Genomic DNA, 14514 nt, shown 5'->3' with positions numbered 1-14514 from the left:
CTCATGGGCATCTAAAATTTGAGCACACCATTTCAGAATAAAGGGTAATCTATTTAAGATGGAAATATGAGGAATTATTTTTTAAGAGAGTTGTAAATATTTCAGATTATTTACCCCAGAGAGTCTTGGAGGTTGACACATTGAATATATTCAAGGCAGAGATAGACTTTTTAATGATATTGGAGTCCAGGATTTTTTGAGACAGATAAGTAGGTGCAGTGAAAGTCGAGGTCAAATTAGTCATGATCTTACAAAATGATGGAAGATGCTTAAAGGGCCATGTGGCCATTCATTGCTCCTATGTATATTGTTTCAATTGCTGTCAATAGTTAGAATTTCAGATTGCTTTCAGTCAATTATGTATTGTTCACCATTTATGATTAGCCCTTATTCGCTTTTTAGACAGTGATTTCTTCTAAAATTATATCAGTTTGTTGCAAAGAGTAAATGATTGAAAGCAAATTTCTATGATAATGGTCAAATCGGACTTGAAATATTAACTCAGTTTCTATATCCGCACTTGCTGTCAGTCCTGCGGAGTTTTTCCAACACTTTCTGTTTTTATTATCTATGGCAGTAGGTACCTGTGGTGGTGGCCTGACAACCCAGAAATTGTGAGTTTAAAAACAATTATGGCAAGTCTTGACATTGCATTTGTGGACTGGGGCAGAAGATCGGCAGCACAGTGGTTCACCAGGGACCCATGTTCGATTCCACCCTCATGCAGCTGTTTGTGTGGCATTTGCACATTCTCCCTGTGTCTGCGTGGGTTTCCTCCAGATGCTCTGATTTCCTCCTACAGTCCAAAGATGAGCAGGTTATGTGGATTGACTATGCTAACATTACCCATGGCTTGCAGGCTCGGTGGATTAGCCATGGGAAATGCAGGGTTACAAGGATAGGGTAGGGGGTTGGGTGTGGGTGGGATGCTCTGTGGAGGGTCTGTGTAGACTTGATAGGCTAATCGGCCTGCTTCCACACTGTAGGGATTCTATGCAGTGAAATCATCAGGTTTGTTGATGCCATTCATGGAAGGAAAAGTACCAGTTGTTGCTTATCACCTGAGTTCCATACAACCGATTAGAAATTTGATGGTACCATTAATAGATGCCTTAATCTTTATTTTAAGAATGATAGTCGTCTTTGGTATCAGGAGTGTGCAAAAGAACAATTTGATGTCATGAATAAAGTACTTGAATTAGCTTTTTTGACACTTTTTTGAAGTATCTATGTCTTAAGATCTGTTTTGTCGAAAACTAAACTAACTCAGCAACTCCTGACACCAAACGACAGAGTGTTATCCTTCACTAACACAATTCAAAGCATGATGTACTACTTCCTGGTTAATGCTAGTTCAGCATTTCAAGTTCCTAATTATTGTTGGGCTTTTTAAAATATATTTGTAGCTCTGACAAGTTCGAGAAGAGGATTTTGAAGGTGTTGTTCTGTCGTGGCTGCCTTATAAATGTATAGACTACAGTCATGTATAAGCAGGAGAGAGAAAGAGAGACTGAAAACTCCAAATTCACCTTCCTTTTTGTCCATAATCAGCGTAGTTAAACTTGGAAAAGGCTGATGTGTGTTCCCAACCAGTGTGCATTCAATATTTTAAAAAATCACCAGCAGCAGAATTTCATAAATTTTTAAAAATAGAGTGATAATTATGCACACCCACTTACCCCAGAAAGGTTTATCATTGTATCGAATACATAAGAAAGATACAGTTAAAGAAAGGACTGCGCTTCTACCAAATACTAAAACTAGACTGAACAGTTAACATTTTAATGAAGATCTGTAGCTTGGGTTGCGGTTGGAGTTGTTGGTTGGTTCGCTGAGCTGACTGGTTTTCATGCAAACGTTTCATCTCCATTTTAGGTGACATTGTCTGTGCTGTGTAGCCTCCGTTGAAGCGCTGTTGTTCTGTCAGCTCTGTCTTGGTGGGCAGTCTTGTTTCCAGTTTTGTACCATCGTGGTATATAGATGGGGTCAATTTCAACATGTTTGTTAATTGCATCAGTGGTTGGAAACCAAGCTTCCAGGATTTCTCATGCTAGTCTTTGGCACGCTTGGCCTAGTACTGTAACTTTGTCCCAGTCAAATTGATGTCCTTCTATGTAGGAGTGTATTGAAACGAGGGAGAGTTGATCGTGTTGTTTTGCTGCAAGTTAGTGTTCATGTATCCTGGTGTCGAGTTTCCTGCCCATCTGTCCTATGTAGTGTTTCTCGCAGTTGCTGCATGGTATTTTATATATCACATTTGTCCTCCTCATTGTGGGTATGGGGTCTTTCGTCTTTGACAGTAACTGGCGAAGTGTGGTTGTTGGTTTGTGTGCTATCCTTATTCCAAGAGGTCGTAGGAGTCTTGTAGTCAGTTCGAATGTGTTTCTAACACAGGGTAGGGTGGCCAGTGTGTTAGGGCGTATAGTGTCTTCTTGGTGTTGTTTGTTTGCCAGGCACCGGCGGACAAAGCTGTTCTGGTAACCATTGTTTGCAAAGACTCTGTATAGGTGTTCCTCTTCGTTTTTGTGCAGCTCTGGAGTGTTGCAGTGAGTTATCACTCTTTTCAATAGAGTCTTGACACAGCTCTGTTTGTGGAAGCTGGGGTGGTGACTGTTGTAATTCAGGATTTGGTCTGTTTTTATAGATAACGCAGTGTAGGGCTGGAGGAACACAACAGGCCAGGCAGCATCAGAGGAGCAGGAAAGCTGACGTTTTGGATTGGAAGGGTCCCGACCCGAAACATCAGCTTTCCTGCTCCTCTGATGCTGCCTGGCCTGCTATGCTCCTCCAAGTCCATACTATGTTATCTGTGACTCCAGCATCAGCAGTTCTTACTATCTCTTTGGTCTGTGTGTGTACTTCTTCTGTATGTGCTGGTTAAGAATTCCACTATTCATTCCACCATTAAGTCTAGAACAGGAGTTGATTGTTGTTCTCTTCTTCTCTGGTGAACTCGATCCTGGTGAATATGCTGTCTAGAAAAAACACACAACGTTTTTAACAGCATGTTCACAGGGATCGGGTCCACCAGGGAGGAAGAGAACAACCATCAACTCCCGTTCTAGACGTAATGGTGGAACAAACAAACAATGGGGAATTCCTTACCAGTGTATACAGAAAGACTACACACACAGACCAAATCCTGAATTACAACAGTAACCACCCCAGCGTCCACAAACAGAGCTGTGTCAAGACTCTATTTAAAAGAGTGATAACTCACTGCAACACCTCAGAGCTGCACAAAACGAAGAGGAACACCTATACAGAGTCTTTGCAAACAATGGTTATCCTAACAGCTTCGTTCACCGATGCCTGGCAAACAAACAACACCAAGAAGACACTGTACGCCCCAACACACTGGCCACCCTACCCTGTGTTAGAAACACATTCGAACTGACTACAAGACTCCTACAACCTCTTGGAATAAGGATAGCACACAAGCCAACAACCACACTTCGCCAGTTACTGTCAAAGACGAAAGACCCCATACCCACAATGAGGAGGACAAATGTGATATATAAAATACCATGCAGCAACTGCGAGAAACACTACATAGGACAGATGGGCAGGAAACTCGGCACCAGAATACATGGACACCAACTTGCAGCAAAACAACACGATCAACTCTCCCTCATTTCAATACACTCTGACATAGAAGGACATCAATTTGACTGGGACAATGTAACAGTACTAGGACAAACGAGACAAAGACTAGCACGAGAATTCCTGGAGTCCTGGTTTTCAACCACTGATGCAATTAACAAACATGTTGAAATAGACTCCAGCTACATACCACTATGGTACAAAACTGGAAACAAAACTGCCCACAACGACAGACGGGACCATATAAATTCAGAGCAAGACAGAACAATAGCGCTTCACTGGAGGCTACACAGCACTGACGATGTCATCTAGAAGGGAGATGAAATGTTTGCATGAAAACCAGTGAAAAGTTAACAGTGCATAAGAGTCCAGTGAAGGAGAATATTCCTCATTCTGGAGGTGAAGGTTAGTTAACTTCAGGTGGCTGAGGTCAGAATTTTTGTCTGTTTGAAGTAAAAGACATTTTGTGTAGGTGTCCCTGATAGTTCATGTAATTGGTGGACCAATCTCCTTTGCAGATGAATAGGAGACTTGGATGTCATGTTCCAGGGTTCTTAAAAGACAATAAACCTTGTAGCTCCAAATAGACAATGGGCTGAATTTTATCAGAAATTGGCTAAGTGTCAATTTCAGCAAGTTTCATGGAGGGTTTCTTTCTGTGACCCCTGGTGAGATTTCCCATGCTATCTTCCCAAACTCCCTTAATCTGCTAGGCACCAAAATACTATGACACTGCACTCGTTCTATTCTGCCACCCTCTGTCGGCAGAAGTACCAATCACTGCTGGGATTTCTGGTGCCAGCACTATTTCTAAAGCCCAACAGCACTCCAAGTGAAGCTGTGTAAGTCCAGAGCTACACCGCACAGGGGTGAGGGGACTGCAGAGGAAGCCATCCTCTTCCCTTGGTACTGCCCCAGGAAACATTGTTGGCCTGGTCTTAGATTGCTACCTGGTCAGGACTGTTTCCAGAGGAATACCTCTTAATGCAGGAAGAAGCCTGTCTGTCCTCAGTAGTGAATAGTGCCACTACCTTCGCTCTGCTAGTTCACATTTACTTTATTTTTTTGACTGCGTAAAAGTCCCACCAAGTCTTATGTCTGCCACGCTCACTACTGCATGCAACATCTTCCTTCACTCATGCACACCTGAGCAATCCACCCCTCTCCAAGAATCCTGCATAATCTCTGTACTTGTGCTTTCTGTTCACTCATCTGGTAAATCACTATCTTTCTCCTACTTGGTGCAGGTGTGAAATTGACACCACACGGTCCCATACCCCTTTGACTGATGGCTACTGACAGCAATGAAAAGCTGCCTGGTTTGTATCTGCGCTAAAAGGCAAGTCAAGACAGAAACATTGAAAGTCGTTAACCTCTAGCTGCATAGGCAGTAGTGCAAAAGGACAGAGATACTGTGAACACCTAAGTGGATGCAAATTGCCCTGAGCTGCATCCTCATTGAATCCATGAGATGATTGCTTTTCACTGTGTGAGTGGAGTCCTGACAGCAGCATTGCATTGAAAGGTGATGGTGTGCTCCAAAATGTAGCATTGAAGTGTGGACTATATTGTACTTGAATTGAAGATGGGTCACGAAGTTGCAGTGAGGCTGGTACCAGTCTGATGCTAACATCTGTGGAAAGGGGTGCAGGGTGTCGCTGCCATGGAGCGTGTCCTGAGATATTGGTGAATGCTTTCCAAGATGGAGGCCCAGAGGAGCAAACAGCTAACTGGAGTTGCCAGGCACCCACTCAGATTTTCACATCAGGAAATGCCACCTGTCCAGTTTCTATCCAGCAGGTGGGAGAATGGGAAACAGCACATGAAGAGGTGAGATTAACTAATACTGAGATGTTAATGCATGCTAATGGATGCAAATAGACCTCTCGCCTTTCACTGGCAACTTTCTCACCTCACTGTTCAACACTTGGTTTGGAAACTCAGAATTTCTGCTCTCCTCGGGAATCGCCGTACTGTTGATGTCATCTAATTTTTCCAGATTTCCCATATCATACAGTGCTATGAAGGTTCCATCCATGGTGTTACAGCTTGGCTTCTGCAGTGGTCATCATATTGGTTTTGTTTCTGCAGACTGCCTCAAAGCAGGCAATGTCTCAAAAAGGGTTTCAGAATCAGCCTAGTTTTGATTGTATGACAAATGGATAATCTTTCAGAGTGGGTGGACTGCAGCCGTTCAAGAAGGTAGCTCACCATAACCTTTTCAAGGGCAACTAGAGACGGGCAATAAATGCTGGCCAGCCAGCGACACCTACATCCCACTAATGAATTGAAAAAATGTAGTTTCAGTCACATGGTCAAAATGTCATTGATATAAAGTGGAAAGCAGATAGGCATCTTTAGCACTTATACACTCACAACTGTGTGGCCAAATTCGCCTTTAACTCCAATTACAAGTTTATTGATGACACCACTGTACTGGGTCAGATCTTGAACAATGATGAGACAGAGTACAGGAAAGATATAGAGAGCTTAGTAGAATGGCGTAAAGACAACAATCTCTCCCTCAATGTCAGAAAAATGAACGAACTGGTCATTGACTTAATGGAAGTGGAGTGGAAGACACTCCCCTGTCTGTATCAATGGTGCTGAGGTGCAGATGGGCAACAGCTTCAAACTTACAGGTGTAAATGCCACCAACAATCTGTCCTGATCCACCCACAATGCTACAGTCAAGAAAGCATACCAATGCCTCTATTTCCTCAGAAGGCTAAGGATATTCGACAGTGACTCCCACCAATTTTTATAAATGTACCATAGAGTGTCCTCCACACTGCAAGAAATTACAGAGGATTGTGAATACAGCCCAGTCCATCAAGCAAGCCAGCCTTCTATCCATTAACTCCATCTATACTTCCTGCTGTCTTGGGAAAGCAACCAACATAATCAAATACTCCTCCCACCCTGGTTATACTCTGTTCCACCTCTTTTGTCAGGCACAAGATGCAAAAGTTTGAAAACACGTACCACCAGATTCAAGAACAGATACTTCCCCACTGTTATTAGAGGTTTGAATGGATCTCTCAGATATTAAAATTGACCTCTGTCTGCACCTTCTCTGTAACTGTAACACTGTATCCTGTATTCTGTTCTATTACCCAGATGTAGTTATGTAAGGTATGATTTGCCTGGATTGTACACAGAACGATACTTTGCATTGTATCTTAGTACATGACAATAATAAATCAAATCAAATCAAATCAAATTGTCCAATTGTAACCAATCTTGAGAGTCCTCTGTTTTAACCCAGCAGACCCAGATTGAAGAGAGTCGAGGACTAGCTATACTTGCATTTTCGAGTAAGTCTTGATGATTGCAAAGGTTCTTGTTGCCTTTTAAGTGACTCTAAATACATATTTGCAGCCCTGTCACCCATCCCTGAATACGTGCATCGCAAATGAGTAGTGTGGGTGGCTCACCTACATTTTTTAATAATAGGTAGAACATTATATGCTACTTGAGTCAATATTAATGGAGTGGACACTGAACTTATCACTGGGTACAGTTGAATTTATATGTAATGGGTTGCTAGTTTAATCCATAATTTATAGTTTGAAGTTTATGTTTTAATACTAATAATTGGCTAAGAGATCATGTTTAGATTTTTTCCTCAGAATACTTGGGAAACCTCGAATTACTGTTGAAAAGGAAGAAGATTATCCACTTTTAGGTGAGTTTACATTAATCATTCTGCAGAATCATGAATACGCCATTTCATATGATGTAACAAATCTGGAATATAAAAATTGTTCTCAGTAGTGGTGAGGAGGACAATTATAAAGCAGGCATGGTGGCTCAGTGGTTAGCACTGCTGCCTTACAGCACCAGGGACCTGGGTTCAATTCCAGCCTTGGGGGACTGCCTGTGTGGAGTTTGCACATTCTTCCCGTGTCTGTGTGGCTTTTCTGCAGGTGCTCCAGTTTCCTCCCACAGTCCAAACAGGTGCAAAATTGTCTTTGTCATGTGGCACAGAAACAGACCATGCTGACCAAATTTCCCAAGCTAAACTAGTCCCACTTTCCTGCATTTGGCCCATATCCCTCTAAACCTTTCTATTCATGTACCTGTCCAAATGTCTGTTAAATGTTATAACTATACCTGTATCAGCCACTTCCTCTGGCAGTTCATTCCACATACAAGCCACACTCTGCCTCAAAAAGTTGCCCTCAGGTCCCTTTTAAGTCTTTCTCCTCTAACCTCAAAAATATGTCCCCCCAATTTTGAACTTCCCCACCCTAGGGAAAAGACTTTTGCTATTCATCTTATCTATGCTCCTCATGATTTTATAAACATCTATAAGGTCACCCCTCAACCTCCTATGTTCCAGTGAAAACTGTCCCAGCCTATCCAACCTCTCCTTATAACTCAAACCCTCCAGTCCTGGCAACATCCTGGTAAATCTTTTCTGAACCCTCTCCAATTTAATAATAGCATTCCTGTAACAGTGCAACCAGAACTATACACAGTACTTCAAAAGTGGCCACAACAACATCCTGTACTACCTCAACATGACATCCCATTTCCTGTACTCAGTGGTCTGAACAATGAAGGCAAGCGTGCTAAATGCCTTCTTAACCACCCCATCCATCTGTGATGCTTTTATAGAACTATGTCCATAATGTCTAGGAATGTGCAGGCTAGGTGGATTAGCCGAGGTCAGTACAGGGATAAGGTAGGGGGCTTGGTTTGGGTGGGATGCTCTTTCGCAGGTCAGTGCAGACTCGATGGGTCAAATGGCCTCTTTCCGCACTGTAGGGATTCTTTGATAATACATTTGAAGTTGACTTTTAGGATATCACTAAGTATGGGGAGATTTACCAGGATGTTGCCTCGAGTGAAGGGAAGGTCTTACGAGGAAAGGTCGAGAGAGCTGGGCCTTTTCTCTTTAGAACGACGAAGGATGAGAGGTGACTTGATAGAGGTGTACAAAATGATCAGAGGTATAGATAGAGTGGACAGCCAGAGACTTTTTCCTAGGGTGGAGGTACCTATTATGAGGGGGCATAGTTTTAAAGTGAGTGGAGATAGATATAGGGGACACGTCAGAGGTAGGTTCTTTAGGGTAGTGGAGTCGGCCTCATTAGGGGCACTTGTGCGGCTATTAGATAGGCATATGGATGATAGTATAAGATAGGGGTGGAGGTTAGATAGACCTTAGGCTTAGGGTAAAAGTTCGGCACAACATCGTGGGTCTAAGGGCCTGTACTGTGCTGTACTGTTCTGTGTTCTATGTTCTATGTTCTATGGGATGAAGAAATAAATTGGTATAATGTTCATGCAATCAGTATCTGGATTATTATAAGGTTGATTTAGTTAATAAAGCTCACAATGGCAGGGGAACTCGGTTCTGTAGAATGCTTCTCCTACTATATGTGGGACATCAAGGACACTTCCAATGGAGCACCTGGAGCTGCAGATGGACTCACTATGGAGCATCCATGATGTTGAGAATGTTGTGGATGGAATGTTTAGTGAGCTTGTCTCACTATCTGTTTGGGCTACACAGACAGAGAAGAGTTGAGTGACCACCAGGAAGACAAGTAAGTGTGGGCAGCAGTGCAGGAGTCCCCACTGGCCATTCTCCTCTCAAACAAGTTTATTATTTTAGATACTATTGGGGGCATGGTCTCTCAAGGGAAAGCAGCAGCAGCAAACAGATCAATAGTACCACAACTGGCTCTGATGTACAGTAGGTAGGGTCGAAGAATAGGCGAGCAGTAGTGATTGAGAACTCCATAGTCAGGAGCACAAATAGGCCTTTCTGTGGCCACAAGTGAGACTCCAAGATGGAATGTTGCCTCCCCGGTGCCAGGGTCATGGATATCTCTGAGCGGGCACAGGATATTCCAAAAGGGGAGGGTGAGCAGCCGGAAGTTATTGTCTATCTTGGTACCAACAACGTAGGCAGAAAGCGAAATGAGGTCCTGGAAAAGGAGTTCAGGGAGTTAGGTAGGACATTGAAGAGCAACATGTCAGGGGTTGTAACCTCAGGATTACTTCTTGTGCCACGTACCAGGTGATGCTAGGAATAGGAAGATTGTACAGTTAGATATTTGGCTAAAGAGCTGGCATAGGTGGGAGGGCTTCAGATATATGGATCATTAGAATGTCTTCTGGGGCAGGTGGGACCTGTACAAGAAGGACAGATTGCACCTAAACTTGAGGGGTAACAATATCTTGGCAAGAAGTTTTGCTTGTGCCACTTGAGAGCATTCAAATTAGTGTGACGGGGTTGGGGGGTTGGGGGTGGGGGAATGTGGGAACTGGAGCAGTAGGTCAGCAAGTAAAATGACCTAGGAGGAGCCACAGTCTAAGGCCATTAAGACTAAGAGGAAGAACAGACAGGAGAGTTACTGAACATGACAGAATTGGTGGTCAAAGGTGGCTTTTTGTTTCAATATGAGGAGTAAGGCAGATGAACTGAGTGCTTTGTTTAATACATATAACCATGAAGTTGTAACTATTACAGAAACTTGGTTGACAGAGGGACAAGACTAGCAGCTTAATGTTACGAGATTTAGATGTTTCAGCTGAAATAGAGAGGGATATAAAAGAGTGGGAGAGTTGCATTACTGATAAGGGAGAATCACAGCTGTACTGAAGGGCTCATCCTGTGAGGCCATACGGTTGGTGCTCTGGAAAGGAACCGTGCAGTCACTTTGTTGGGATTGTACAACAGGCCTCCCAACAGCCAACAGGTGATATAGGAACAGATATGTGGGCAGATTATGGAAAAATGTAAAACCAACGAGGTTGTTGCGTGAGTGATTTTAACTTCGGTAAAATGTTCGAATTAGGGGAGGAGCCATACTAGATCTGGTATTGGGAAATGAGCACAGCCTGGTGATCGAAGTTTCAGTGGGGAACATTTTGGGAACGGCGACCATAATTCTGTAAAGTTACTTATAGGTAAAGATAAGAGTAGTCCTTGGGTGAAAATACTAAATTGGGCGAATATTAGACAAGAACTAGGGAAACTGAATTAGGAGTTGCTGTTTGAGGGTAAATTCACATCTGGCATGTGGGAATCTTTTAAAGGCCGTATGTTTAGTGTTCAGGACCAGTATGTTCCTGTGAAAATGAAAGATAAGGATACCAAGATTTGGGAACCTTGGATGACCAGAGAAATTGAGAGCTTAGTGAAAAAGGAAAAGGAGGCTTACATAAGGTTCAGGAAACTGAAGACAGACAGAGCCCTCAAAGAATACAAAGATATCAGGAAAGAACTCAAATAAGGAATTAGGAGGGCTAAAAGGGGTCATGAAATGTGTCTGTAAAACACAATTAAGGAAAATCCCAAAGTGTTTTTTAGACATATATGAGGAGCATGAGGGTAGCTAGGGAAAGGGTAGGGTCACTCAAGGACAATGGAGGGAATTTATGCATGGAGGAAGTGAGGGAGGTCCTTAACTAATACTTTGCATCGTGTTCACAAAGGAGAGGACATGGTAGATGCTGAGTTTAGAGACGGGTATGTTGAATTTCTAGGGCATGCAAATATTAAAAAAGGTGTTGGGTGTTTTGAAAAGCATTAAGGTAGACAGGTCCCCGGGATGTGATGAGATCTATCCCAGAATGCTGAGGGAGGCAAGTAAGGAAAGTTCTAGGGTCTTGTACAAAATCTTTGTATCCTTTTTTAGTCACAGGAAAGGTCCCAGAGGACTGGAGATTAGCCAACACTGTTCCTTTGTTTAAGAACAGCAACAGAGATAATCTGGGAAATTAGCAACTGGTGAGCTTTATGTCCGTGGTAGGGATATTATTGGAGAAAATTCTTAGGGAAGGGATTTACTCACATTTGGAAAAATTGGTACTTATTAATGACAAGCAGGGTGGCTTTGTGTGGGGAAAGTCGTATCTCACAAATTTGATTGAGTTTTTTGACAAAGTAAGAAAGAGGAGTGTAAGGCAGTAGGTGTTGTCTATACCAAACTTAGTTCCCAGAAGGTGGCAACACAAGTGGATAAGGTGGTCAAGAAGGCATATGGCATGCTTGCCTTCATCGGCTGGGGCATACAGTATAAAAGTTGGCAAGTCATTTTGCAGCTATATAGAATTTTATTTAGGCCACATTCAGAACATTGTGTACAGTTCTGATTGCCACACTTCCAGAAGGATGTGGAGACTTTGGAGAGGGTACAGAAACGGTTCACCATGATGTTTCCAGGTTTGGAGGGTGTTAGCTATGAGGAAAGATTGGACAAACTTGGTTTGTTTTCACTTTAATGTTGGGGGAAGAGGAGCAACCTGATAGAAGTTTATAAAATTATGCAAAGCATGTGCAGAATGGGTAGTCAGAGCCTTTTACTTAAGGTAAAATTACAATTACATAAGTCTAAGGTAAAAGGTGGAAAGTTTAAAGGAGATATGAGAGACAGTTTTTTTGCACAGAGGATGGTAAGGGCCTGGAATATGCTGCCAGAGGAAGTGGTGGAGGCAAATACAATAGTAACATTTCAGAGAGGCAGCATGGCAGATGCATGAATGGGCAGGGGATAGAGGGATATGCACCACATACAGGAAAAAGGTTTCTCATTTAGAAAGGCATCATGTATTGGCACAGACTTGGTGGGCTGAAAGGCTTGTTCCTTTGCTGTATTGTTCTTTGTTCTTTGTTTATTACATTTATCTTCAATCACTAAACTCAGATTTTACATACTGCTGACTTGTATTGTTATTTCAGCCATACAACCAACTTTTTGAAATTTGGGTTGCACGGTGGCACAGTGGTTAGCACTGCTGCCTCACAGCGCCAGGGACCCGGGTTCGATTCCAGCCTCGGGCAACTGTCTGTGTGGAGTTTGCACGTTCTCCCCGTGTCTGCGTGGGTTTCCTCCAGGTACTCCAGTTTCCTCCCACAGTCCAAAGATGTGCAGGTTAGGTGGATTGGCCATGCTAAATTGCCCATAGTGTTCAGGGATGTGTAGATTAGGTGGGTAATGGGGCGATGGGTCTGGGTGGGATGCTCTGAGGTTTGGTGTGGACTTGTTGGGCCGAAGGGCCTGCTTCCACACTATGCTGATTCTATGATTCTCTCTGTCATTCTCCCCATGTCTGTGTGGGTTTCCTCCAGGTGCTCCAGTTTCCTCCCACAGTCCAAAGATGTGCAGGCTAGATAGATTGCCCATGCTAAATTGCCCATAGTGTTCAAGGATGTGTAGCTTAGGTGGGTTAAAGGGGATGGGTTTGGGTGGGACCCTCCAACAGTCAGTGTGGTCTTGTTGGGCCAAAGGGCCTGTTTCCACACTGTAGGGATTCTATGATCAATAAAAGAATACCTCACAGCATGAATATTTCTCCAGCTGAACTCTCCTGTGCTCAAGTAATTTAGGAAAAAAGTAATAGTGCACAATATCAGGACAAGTTCTGAAATGCATACTTTGAAAATAATTTATAACCGATATTGTTTGAAAGGAAAATACAGATGGCAGTGTCTACCACCATATCTTGAAGTACCAAATTGCTAAATGAATTGGCTTCAGCATTTAGTGATACAGTCATCTTTTACATGAGCTGGGTTTAGTGTTTACAGTTATATAATATGAAAAACAATTGAGATAGAGTTTTCTAGGCACAATCATTTTCTGCTTAATTCTATTTACTGACAACCCATACTGAGAAGTTGCAAGTATATTCCCATATTTCTCTACCTGTTAGAGTTCAGAAAATTAATGAATGGAAAATAATGGGGAATTCATGTATGATTTCTGATATGTTGTTCCTCCAGCAAGGTTCTGCACCTTCCGTGGATTGTTTCGACAGGAGTTGTCTAATTTGAAATAATTTACGGCGTTTGTGTTACCCACACCATAAAACACCTTCAGAATTATCTAGTTTGTTCCATCACTGAGCAGATATATACACTGGCACACATCAATGTTTGATTGGTACCTAGCAAAATATGTTTTCCGAGAAGCTAGCCTATGTATTTGGTTATCTCTAAATGATTCAGAAAAAATGTATGATTCAAGAAATATATCGAGTAAATCTTCAGGATTTGTAAACCACCTTTTAAAGATCTCTTTCTGTGGGCCATAGACTAGTTGGGTGCTAGAGGAATGGATGTTTAAAGGTTGACGTATGTAGTTGAATCTTTCCAGTTCCTGAACAATGTGGGCAATGCCTCATCAGTTGGGAAAGTACGGTGAGAACGAAAAGTGAGATTCTTGCTGTCGAGAAAAAGAAGTCTGATATTCCTCCCAAAGTTTGAACAGCCAGGCAAGAATGTCACTAGTAAGCAGCACGAGGCCTATTTGCAAGTGTTTACCGCATTTTTATGTAAAATCCCCTCCTTCACATGCAGTTTACTACTTTCCCAGGCAGTGGAGAGAAACAAGATGGAGACAATTCAGACATGAATATCTGGTTGGGTACCTGCCAGCTCAGGCTTGCCATTTGCTCCTTCAAGCATCCATTGCAATCAGTAGTCCCCAACATCTCACAGTATGTTTCATGGACAGCAACAACTTGCATCCTTCCTCAGTGGAGATTGGCATCAGGCAGAGGCACCAGCATTCCCACATCATCAAAGCACATCTCTCATTCACGTATAATACAGTACACCATTTTAATACTGGAGCACATGGACTGCTTGCTTGTAATAATGCTGTTAAGACACTTTGTGCACAGGGACAGGCACCCACCTCATTCATCAGAATAGAGTGCATCTCAGGATTCTTGGCTAGCTGAGTTAGTGCTCACTAACGACGCACATACATGGATTCCCACAGCATCTCTACCTTGCCTTTCCTTTTTGTGCATTGAAACGTTGTTCAGAACTTACAGTCTCATAGTACTGGAGATAGCAGGGACTGCAGATGCTGGAGAATCTGAGATAACAAGGTGTAGAGCTGGATGAACACAGCAGGCCAAGCAGCATCAGAGGAGCAGGAA

At 42.7% G+C, this 14514-nt stretch overlaps 1 protein-coding gene across 1 annotated transcript in view; it reads left to right on the top strand.

Moving 5' to 3' along the window:
* LOC109914308 (adenylate cyclase 10) overlaps positions 1 to 14514 on the top strand; it is a 185769-nt gene that overhangs the window by 49115 nt on the left and 122140 nt on the right. Inside the window, exon 12 of the mRNA XM_048599218.1 lies at positions 7236 to 7291. Coding sequence (XP_048455175.1) covers positions 7236 to 7291 — 56 coding nt within the window. The remainder of the gene's footprint in view (positions 1 to 7235; positions 7292 to 14514) is intronic.

This window comes from Rhincodon typus, chromosome 7 (genome assembly GCF_021869965.1).
Source record: "Rhincodon typus isolate 14 chromosome 7, sRhiTyp1.1, whole genome shotgun sequence".
NCBI classification, from domain to species: domain Eukaryota; kingdom Metazoa; phylum Chordata; class Chondrichthyes; order Orectolobiformes; family Rhincodontidae; genus Rhincodon; species Rhincodon typus.
This window is presented reverse-complemented; position numbering and strand designations above follow the sequence as displayed.